Below are 11,477 nucleotides of genomic sequence, written 5' to 3'. Positions count from 1 at the left end.
ACACACACACACACACACACACACACACACACACACTCACTCAGTTTTCTTTGATCTAATCAGACAAACTACAAATTGAATACCAAAATGTACACAAGAACATTTTAAACATTTTTTTATTAATTAACTTTTGTACACAATAAATACAAATTTTTATTTTTTCATCTGTACAACGCATAATATGCAGAAAGATGTCCGAATCCATCCTCATTATTGTGGCAACAGTCTGAAAAGAGGGAGAGAAGGCCGGTCACGGTCCACAGCGCTCCACGCAGGAACGACGTAGAATCATAAAAAACAAAACTAAATACCTAATAAACACCTAATAATACGGGCGCCGCTTCAAACCATAAACTTTAAAAACAAGTTTGAAAACCATCGCAAATAAAGATCTCAGAGAGATCAAAGACTGCCGTCTGTTCAAATATTCTCTGCCAGAGGTGTGTGTCTGAATGTTTACATGTTGTAGTGCGGATGCTACAAAGATAAACACAATTACCAGATCGGCACTTCCTTTTAACGCAATCCAACACATCAATACTACTCAGATGTAATCTGTAAGGATTACAGGATTACCTGTTTAAGGTCATATCTCACTGGGCTGAGGTGTGAAGGAGTCAAGTTTGAGTCTTAAAGAGTGGCAGCCAGGTAAGATACTACTTATCCTGCTTTACTGTTAAAAGACAAAATACTAACATGATAATGATATATATGGAGCATTACCAGTAAAATAAGGCATTATACATTTAATGTCTTTTTTGCTTTATGTCATGTTTGTATCAATTTGCCCCATTTTCAAAAGTCTGAGTGTATTTTATTTTGGGGTAAGAATTTAAAACTTCTAAAGTAGTAAAAAAAAAAAAAAGCTGAGTCGAGCCCAAACATAGAAAATTCATCCTCTCACTTTTACAGAATCACTCACAAACATACAGTTTCCTCCTCCAAAGCAAGCAAACAAACAAAACAAAAACATTTTTGACAATTGCTGATTCAAATCACACCTCTTTGTATCTTTAAGTTAGGTAAAAACATCATACAATGCTACGCACAATCATGATTCCAATTCTTTTCTAGAGTGCAAAGGTGTTGTTTTTTAAGTCCCAGTCACACTGAAGCAAAAAGTGTCCGTACAAAAAAAAAAGAAAAAAAAAGAAAAAAGGAAAACTCGTGTTTCTGTAGCTACAGCGGCTCATTAGACGTCATGAGAGGAAACTGCTACTTTCTCTAAAAAGGGAAAAAGGAATAAAAGTGCTACGCTGCCCCTTCAGGCAAGGAGTTTTCAGGGAGGAGGGTTTTCGAAACTGATTGGCAACTAGCGAGTCTCGTTTCCTGTTTGTTCAGAGAGAGCAGTGCAAATTGTGCCGCACGTCAGGTAAACAGGGACAGACGACGCAACTTTGTCATAAATGAAGATGTGATCAAGATTTGCTTTTCGTTGATTAAGTCATTTCAAATAAATCGCTCGGTTCTGTTTGTTACCACATAGTGAATACCAACATTTTGGTGCATCTCAAAGCACCAGCAGCCTTCTTCAATCAGAGATAAACAGTAATCGCATCATGTGTGTGTAGTATATTATAACTGTATGCGTATATTATACCCACTGAGTCACACTGTCTGCCCAAAGACAGAAACAATCATTGGAGTGACATAAAGGAGGGAAGGGAAGAGTTTGGTTCAAAACAAAAGAAGGGAGGATCCAGCCTCAGCCAGCTCTCGTTTTTTTTATTCTCTTCCTCATTCTCTTCTTCCGTCTCCTCTTCCTGCTGTATTTACAATGCCCTTTCAGAATAAGATAAATATATAACTTCCACTACYTATCGCTTTTCCTTTCAGCTGCGTTAGTTTATATGAAACCGTGTGTATAAACATTCCTAGGACAACAGTAATGTACTGTACTAATACACATTAAATACATATAATGATTGGATTTGGTGAGGGAAGGTTTGGGGGGGCACTGCATTCACATAATACCCAGTTTCTCTGTTCATTTAGTCCAACATCCCTCTGCTTTAAAAAAAACTTAGTGAGGATTTTTTTTTCCTCTCTCTAAGAGGTTTACGGAGCCTCAACACTCAGAAAATGTAGCAGAAGGTATCAGACATGCAAGTTACCCACAAATAATTGATGATCTGAAATGGAAAACTAAACTAATCAATCTAAATATTTTATTCATGCAGGTGGCTCCTGTTTTATTATGTAATTAGTTTCCATTTTTCTTATCAAAAGAAATGCTCTGTCTCTGATCTCACGGCTGGTTTAACCCAAAATTATGTTTATAAAACCCAAAAACCATATTTTTAAAGTATTTTTTATAACCCTCAAACCCTTCAAACCATCTGCTCCAAAGATCTTAACCTGGATAAAACAAGCAAACAAACAAAAACATCACTTGTTTTTGTAAATCATAAAAAGAAAAGTGGTTTAGGTTCTTGTTATTGAGCCCATCTTCTTTAAAAGCAGCAAATCTTTATAATAATTTGACTTTTGCTGCACATCTACTTTAAGCAACATGACTTGTAATTGGATACAAATAGTTCTCACTCTGAGGAAAGATTTCAGGGTGTTCAAAAACCTTTGCTGAAATAACCAAATTATTGTTGACAGTTAAACCACAGACAATCTGAGATGTCAAACAATCAATCATTTTTATATCCCCAGTGCTTTAATATATATATATTGTACCACTTGGATTCATGTTAAACTGCTTGTTTTGCTTGTCTGAGGAGCCTTTCTACATTTTGTTAGTTTGGGGCTCCAAAACGTAATGCTTCAAGAAGAGAAGAACTCCAACTTCTCTTCTGCTCAGACTAACAAGAGAAAAGGAAACTCATCAAATCCCTCATTGCTTGTTTCCCACAGCCCCCCTCTCAGAGCCTTTCTCCTCCTCATCGCAGCGCCCGGTGAGGTGAGGTTCTAAGGCCGGATTGGAAGAACAGGGAAGGATGAAGAGGCGAGGGACTCTTGTGTTGCACTTCATTAGGAAGCTAATCAGAGGATTATTTGATGGGCCGCTGTCTCTCTGCTCTCCTCTTAAACCTGAAGAGGGTCCAGAGGGGTCGGTGTGGTTTCACTTCAGTTTGTTTCCACTCACTTCAGTTCAGAGCAGTTCACACCCTGACCGTTAAAGATCTTGTTTTTCACCCAGTTTGTTTTATTTTATGTTTTTGTGCACCTGCAGCTACAGTTCGTCGGCCTCATCCGTCACACCAGCGTAATCTCCACCTCCTCGGTCTTGTCACTCTTCTCCTGCTGCCGACGGGGCTGCTGCTGCTGCTGCTTGGGTGGAGGGGGAGCAGCTCGCACCTGCAGCACAAAATTAAAACAAAATCAATACAATGGGGGAAAAAACTGATCTCTGTCTAAGTGAAACAAACCTTTCACCAATAATGCACCAAAACATAAAATAGGTTTTTCCTGTTTTTTATTTGTTACGTTCATAAGCCTGAGTAAACATAGTGGGCGAGTCAAAAGTCTTGGAACACCCTTTTATTTCAGAAATGAAAGGGAAAGTGAAATATCTGAATACCCCAGAATGTAATGGGTGAGGGGGTCCATTGTCCAGAACATGGCCGCCACCCTGAAAGCTGCTACACTGGATCGAAGTCATTTTTTTTTCCAATGGGAAGGGTGTCATGTAGCATACCAAACATTAGTGTATCTTACCAAAAAATTACATTGGTAAAAGTTAAAGTCTTCTTTAGGAATATTACATCAGTAAAAGTCTAAAAGTATCTGATATTTTTTGTTCTMAAGTATTAAAAGTAAAAGTTTTTTTTGCCACTTCAGTAGAAAGCAGAACTGAATATCTGAATATTAGTATCTTAGCTTCTTCATCATCAGTGGCTTTTTTTTTTTTTTTTTTTGCATTATAAAACAACACGCAACATCAGTACATCTGAGGGTGGGGGTGTGTGTGTYGGGGTCTTTTTCACTCCCCCAGAAAAGCCATAAAAGATTTGATCATCAAATCACCATCAACATGTTCCACACAACAAAATGACTCTGATACTAACTGGTCGTAGTTTTCCTGGACCTCCTTCAACCGTGAGTCGCAGCGGCTGAGTCTGAGCAAATCCTGGAGAAACTGGACTCCTACCAGAGCTATGATCTACACAGTGACAGACACAAAACCTTTGTTTACAAAAAAAAGGCTGGGCGATCTCAGTCAGTCGGTGTGGCGAATGATGAAAGTTTAGGSTCTTACTGCGGGACGACAGCTGCCCTTTGTGTGAAGAGGCTGGCAGCGGAGGCTTGTGCTCCCCGTTTAGCGCTGCTGAGGGAGAGCGTGGCAGAGGAGGAGGCGTGGAGGTCTCGGGGCTGGTGAAAGGGCTGATGGGAGGCTGGTCATACAGCGGCAGAGGTGGCAGAGACGAAGGCAACTTTGAAGGAGGTGAAATCTATGGAAAGTAACAAAAATCAGGCTCAGCTTCACAAATAKCTTCATTTATTATATTTGAACGATATATTGATATGAATGATATATTTTAATTTGTTTGTATCATTTCTTAAATCTTGTAAAGCACTTTATATTGCCTTGCTTGATAAGATAAGATAAGATAAGATAAGATAAGATAAGATAAGATAAGATAAGATAAGATAAGATAAGATAAGATAAGATAAGATAAGATAATCTTTATTGTCATTGCACAGTCATACTTCGTAAAATAATGCAACAAAATAGTGGTGTTATCCCACTGCTGTGTCCAATGCCATACTAGAATATAAATACTGTTATACTGTCCTGTAAAAACTGTCACCTTTTGTAGCTGAAACATGAATCACGGTAAGAGTTAATTATAACATAACAAGGTGGGCTCTTTGTGAAGCTGGAAAAGTCTAACAATGATTTTGATATTCCACTGAATAATTTGTTATAGTTGATGACAGTATCGACACATTTAGAAATCTAATAGCTGATAGAACATTTAAAAGGTTTATGTTGTAGACAAAATTGTTAAAAATCAAACTAAGTTACAGAAACTTTACTGCCTTTGCATTCTGTTGAACCCTCACCTACAGTTGTTTACCTTAATCACTGAAACCCACGGAACTAAAGCTGTGCCATGTTGTGTCTACAGACTTAGAGGAAGGGAGAGGCTGCTTCCTTCCTCCGTCAGAACATCTAACAGAGCAGCACTCTGTACCACAGATAAGACCTTTAGCTCTGATTGCAGTGCTGGATATTTATCAGTGTTCAGTTCTGATCCCTCGTTTGGGAACTCTGCTCCTGCTGACAGATCAGCGACAGACAGGAAGGGAGGGGAGTCACAGTTTAACACAGTAGACTTCAGCTTATCCGTACCCCGAGGAAAGACTGAACACAGAATCTGTGGCTCAGCTCAGGAGTAAGGCACCGATATCCTGTGCTTTACCTAAGAAGATCATCTCTGTCTCACATCCTCTGGAGCTTTTCCCCACTGGGGTTGGGTTAGCTTCTGTTACCGCAGGTGTTGTTGTACCTGTGTGTCGCCAGGCCGTTCCCCGCTTGTCTCCCCGTTCTCTGTGAGATCCTCCACCAGCACAGAGGGGAACACTCCCACCCGTCCGTTCAGCTCCCCCTCCCAGAAGCCGTCGTCTGTCTGCGTGTCGCGGCTCAACAGGCGGATCACGGCGCCTTCGACAAAGGAGAGCTCCTCATCCGCCTGACCTTCGTAATCGTAAAGTGCGCGGACGTAGATGGCTGCGGAGAGCGAGGACGACAAAGACAGAGAGAGAGAGCAATTAGTGTTGCACAGAGGGAGTAATTATTCTCAGTGAAATATGGTTCCTTGTCTGTTTTGGCCTCATTGTTTAGGGTTTTTTTTTAAACAGCACACCAGGTTGGATAAAGGGTGATACAGAGAGGACACAAATGAGCAACAATAATGTGTGAAACGAATTCTTCTGGAGCTTGATCCAAATATAAGTGTTAAACAGACACACATAAACAGATTTTAAAAAATTAAATATATAAAAAAACTAGTCAAAGAAAATGAAAAATATTGTATTTGTAAGACTGCAGATGCTACAATTTAAAAATGATGAAAAATACACTAAAACTACATTCAGAAATATAACTTGCTGAATAAAAATAAAATTGCATTTTGAGCCATTCTTTCACAACAAAGCCATTAGTAAAATATCATATAAACCATTGGATGTAATCTATAAATGACTATCTTTCAGAGTCAACGTGATTCAACATGGCCACCACAGTTAACTGGAGTTGTTAGCAAACACTAAAATGACTATATTGCCAATTTTCTGGATCTTTGGCTCATTTTGATGTGGTAAAAGTGGTGAGTCATTCTCATGACTTACTTTAAGTGCTATCAGACTGAGTCATATCTTTGTTTAAAAATTTGACATGAAAGGTGGTGGGTGATGTGATTAAATCAATCAAATCTGTATGGTCTAACAATCGGATCATATATAGAATATAATATATTACAGCACTGAGTCTTGTGCAGCAGCTTAAACAGTTTTGTTTTTCTGGGCTTTTTCAAAGTGCGCACTTGGAAACAACTCACTGCTTCATAAAAAGTTTAAGAGGCTGCAAATCATAGCTGAAGGTTAAAGTAGAGGGAAACTCTTCTCTATCACATTAAATTGGCCTGCAACACTAACCACTGACTTTGCAGTTTTATACAACCACTTAGTTATTACTTCTTTTCCAATGAGGGCCAAGAACCACCGCAGCAACTTTATTTTAATCAAGATGTGTTTCGACCCTTCTGTGGCTAACCAAAACGAGTCATTTGTTTGCTACTATAATGTGTTTAACTTGATTTAGGGAGCAGGAGTGACACTGGTGTTTGTTTTTTTACCAAAAACACTGTATTTTGGTAAAATCTCAAGACAAAATTCCATAAAGCAATAAAAGAAAATCATTTCTTAAATAGTTACTTAAATTACTTAAAATACACAAACAATACTCAAATATTTTCTAATTGAAACTTTTTTATGACACTTAGGCAAAACATTTACCATTTGTGTCTCCATTGATGCAGGTGGAGTGCAGCTCGGGTTCAGTTGAATTGGAGGAAGTGTGTGATCGAGCATCCAGCGTGGCCAGAGACTGGAGCATGCTCAGTAGGCTGTTGGAAGTGGGGAATTGTAGGTATTTTTCTGGAACATAGCCTACGTGACCTGTCTTGTTGCGTGCCTTGATTAAAAAAAAGAAAAGAAGACGTAAATCCAAACAGAGCACATAGATAAAGGGAAAAGCTGGGGAGGAAAATATTTATGTATATGTCTGCGTGGCTAATCTGTGTGTCTGTTTGAGCACCTTAACCCAGTCCTCCATGTCTCCGTCCTCTATGACCTCTAACATTTCCTGCTCATCAATAGTTAACTCGTCTGGCTGAGATGCCTAGAGGAGAGAAAAAAGGAATAAAGTAAAGGTGAGAATTAACAACAACGTGGAAAAAGAAAAGCCTGAATTTCTTGGCTGACAACAGCAAAAATATACCATCTAAACATTGTTGACTTTACTTTCCAAGACTGACACCTTAAAGTTTGTATTAAATAAATTTGAGAATGATGATTTTGAAAGATCTATTTTAAAGCAGCTTGATACATACGTCAGAACGTTGTTGACTATAAATGGTCTTTTTAACAGTTTTGAATCTTTTTTTCGATTAACAAACTCAATGTGATTTTGCAGCTCTTTCTGCAGATGGTGACAGTTGTAAAAGTTAGGAATAGATACTTATCCTTTATGATACTGGATATCGGAGTACCACAAGGCTGCTGCCTTAGCCTCTTGCAATTTAGTTTGTGTATACTATATGGTGCATACAGTATGTTGGTGTTGCTGAAAGACTTCTTAAATTATATATTGTTAAATTTGGAAACAATACATAAGTTGAATGTAAGGGAAAAAAATTAAAAAAAAACTTTTATAATTGATTTTAGAAAAACAAAAGTTGCTCATTCACTTCATATTATAAGTCATTCATCTGTTTAAAATAGTTTAGATTTAATTTTGATTAAAAAAACAACAACTTAATTTTGTGAGGCACCTAAAAAATCGTAACACGTAAACAAAATCCCTCAGTATTTTTAAAGGTCAACAATAGATAACAAACTGAATCTTAACTGGATGTAAACTGTTTGCACCTCAGCATGATTAAAAATGACTGAGGAGGACTGTGAAAACTAATCCAAGGATTATTGGTTCACAACCATCTCAACTGCAAGACCTGGTGCAAAAGAAAATCATTATTAATTATAAAACAATATCTTAATGTGTTTATTTTTGTTCTTTGCATTTATTCATTGATTGTAATTTTTTTGCACAAACTATGTTTTGGTTTTACTGGGTTCAGACAGAGCAGAAACAAAATGTTTCATGTACGCTGTGCTGCATACAAGAAACAAATACACTTCTTCACTTTTCTTGTGCACACAATAAAGCTGTGTCATGTAGGTGAACTGATGTGTATCTGTGTGTGCCTGAATAACTAGAGGGTAACTCAGGTGAGTGTGTAGTTACCTTGTACGAGTACAGCACTTTGCAGGTTAGCGGGTAGTTGCGCAGGGTTCCCGACGGACTGGAACTGCTGTCGTCAAACACTTCCATATTCTCTTCACACTCCTCGCCCTCTTCACGCTCCAAGTCCACTGTGCCCTTTTGACACAAAAACAGAGCGGGGAGAGATCAAGTCAGAACCTGTGAAAGACTGCAAGGATGACACTTACTTAAAGATGCTCCTGGTCCAAATACAGCTATCCATCCAAGAATTACAGGAAAAAACTTCCTAAATATAAAGTATAAAGGTCTCAACTCTCAAAATATTTGCAAAACCCTTTATAAAAATTGGTTTAACACGTTACCTCACCTTTTTCTGACTAAGTTCTTCTATTTGTGCTCTGTATGTCTTAGAAAGAGATGTAGAGCTTTAATGTTTCATGCTTCAGCTACTCCCCGTTTTGTTCCCTGTCTTAAAGGAATGTCATGTGATCCAGCTGATGGAGAGATACAGCAAACACCGCAAACTGACCTAGTCAATAACAAAAGACTGCATGTCTGTGAAGTTGTGTTTAGTCATCAGATTTCTGTTGACACAGTTAACTTTACACCAGCCTAGAATAAAACATGTGCACTTTGTACATGTCACAAAATGGTCACATGGACAAATCTTCATGGGAAATGTAAAACGTAAGGTGTGGTCTAAAGACATGAATTGAGTAAAACTATTATCTCTGGAAATGGTTTGGAAACATACATGCAGTGGTGGGCACCGCTAATCCAAAAATTAGTTCCACAATTTCTAAAGCGCTTATGAAAATATTTAGGTCCGCAACTTCAAAAGCGCTAATGCCATAGAAAAARTAGCAGAAGCTAYTTTTAAAGCHCAAGTTCAATTTGACACTTACTAGCTYGCAKRAATTCATGTACAATATATGCACAACACTGCCAACTAGCGGTGCATTAACTCTTTTTCAACTTAATTCTATAACCGWCGATTGCTGGGGATGTGATTTCCTGAAACAGACCTTTAGCTCCTGGTGTAAAAGTTAAAAAATTGTTGAGGATTGCTAGTCTGGCTGCTTCTTTAAAAAGTTGTTGAGGATTGCTAGGTCGGCTGCTTCTTGGTCTTTTTCTTTTGTTTGTTGTAGATTTTTCCTTAAAGAAGCATCAATAAAGTAATTTTAAAACTGTTTATTGGAAAACTGAAGCGATGCATTATGGGTACATGATGGATTTGATTTGTGACGGGAAACGAAAACATGCAGTACAGAAAACTATCTTCCCTTCAAAATAAAAGCTTGGATTTTAAAGTTTTCCATGTAGTTGCTCCAGTTGACCACTAGATGTCTGTCTTCACCAGCATAACATCTTTAAATCATTTCTGCGTCTCTAACCCCGTTGCTTCGACCAATTACGTGAAGTATTGAGCTCCAGCGTTTAAACTTTTTTTAAAGGAGCTCCAATTGTAAAGTAAAATAAATCAATATATACAAAATTTTAGTATGGATTACAAACGTAAACTGTTTTTGCTATTGCCTTCCTACTACGTAAGCAGACAAAAATCATTGTGGGAAATGGGAACCCTGACCGAGAGAAACAGTCGGCAAGGATGTATACGTTTCCAATAAGTGTGTTTACTTGGGAGGGATGCTGTTGGATAGATCATGTGTGTTGTGATTCATTGACAGTCATACCTTCTGCTGTACAAGATAATGATGACTGGTAGATACTGTAATTAATCATCAGCGGTACTGCATTTTAATTTTAGTAAGCGCAAATCCGCTTATGAATTATAAAAACTAGTAAGACCACTAAAGCGCAAATGAAATATTTAGGTACGCTATTAGTAGATTTGCGCTTTAGCGGGCTGGTGCCCACTACTGCATACATGAAACAAGCAAATGCATTGGTTTTGAATGCAAAACGGCTGTATGCGTGAATTGTAAAATGAATGCTGTAACCCATAGCAACAGTTCTTTGTACTCATGGAGAGGGTGCGCATGCGCGCCAGAGAGGGAGTCGCGTTGCTAAGCGACTAACTTGCCTTACTGTTGGAGACGTGTCGCTGCTGCCCTCCACTGGATGGGGAAGGGACAACATTACTGACTGTCGCCCGCAGCTTATTGTGTTCGTTTGTGCACAAAGATAATTCTTTAATAACACATTGAAAACATTTGCAGAACTSTTTATTAAAGTTTTGCATTTTAAAACACAATTTGCACCCAGGGAGGGGYCTACATGTTTTTTTGTTTATTTTTCGGGACATTAACAGAGGAGACTGAACATTTGAAACCCGACGCCTCTTGGGGCCGTTTTCTGAAACACWAATATTTAAATGTCTTTTCAACTGCAGCTGAACATCGTCTCTCTGTTTTTGAAGTCCCTGTGAAGACAGTCCTGCTGTTAGGASGACTTRGACTTCTTCTTCCGAGCCGCTGAACTGTCCTGCTGACTCGGAGGGGGGCCTTTGCTCCATGCCGATTGACGGGGAGGCTGCGGCTTGCTGGAAGGTTTGGCGGGCTGGGCCTTTGAAGTCCCGGGCGTCGCCGCCTTCTTGAACGGAGGAGGATGAGACGCAGACCTGGATGTGCTCGGGGCCTTGGGCCTTGCGTCGCATCTGGGGATGATGCAGCGAAGTGCCTCAGCCTGCTTCTTTCTCTGTTCAAATTTGGTTTGGATGACGTCAAGCTCTTGACCAAACAGTCCTGTAGGCATTATCGGTTCATCCAAGTAGGCCGCTCTGTCCTTGTCAGGAACGTCTGAGAGCGTTAGCCACAGGTGCCTCTGCACCACGACAGTAGAAGCCATTCCTTTCCCCAGAGCCAGCGCTGCACAGCAGGACACACGCAGGATGTGGTCTGATGCCAGTCTGATCTCGTTCAGCAGGGGTAAAAGGGGGTTTTCCTGCGGCATCTGAGCTGCCAGTTCAGCCAAGGCCATGGCCTGGTAGGTCTGAAGCATGGTGATGGAGCTCAGCGCACGGGCGGTGTTACCTTGGGCTTTGTAGATTTTCTCCAGC

At 39.4% G+C, this 11,477-nt stretch overlaps 1 protein-coding gene across 1 annotated transcript; it reads right to left on the bottom strand.

Annotated features, from left to right (window-relative positions):
- Window positions 1-98: 98 nt before the first annotated feature.
- LOC106510909 (F-BAR and double SH3 domains protein 2) lies at window positions 99-8,614 on the bottom strand (the record flags this gene model as incomplete). Its single annotated transcript, XM_013999642.1, is given in 7 exon segments — window positions 99-3,306; window positions 4,017-4,111; window positions 4,208-4,400; window positions 5,463-5,683; window positions 6,970-7,147; window positions 7,271-7,354; window positions 8,480-8,614. Coding segments are annotated over 7 exon segments (1,008 nt in total), but the record flags the coding sequence as incomplete, so codon positions are not given.
- Between the last annotated feature and the right edge of the window lie 2,863 nt (window positions 8,615-11,477).

Source organism: Austrofundulus limnaeus, unplaced genomic scaffold, assembly GCF_001266775.1.
Source record: "Austrofundulus limnaeus strain Quisiro unplaced genomic scaffold, Austrofundulus_limnaeus-1.0 Scaffold2387, whole genome shotgun sequence".
NCBI classification, from domain to species: Eukaryota; Metazoa; Chordata; class Actinopteri; order Cyprinodontiformes; family Rivulidae; genus Austrofundulus; species Austrofundulus limnaeus.
The sequence above is the reverse complement of the archived record's forward strand: the minus strand, read 5'-3'. Positions and strand labels throughout refer to the sequence as shown.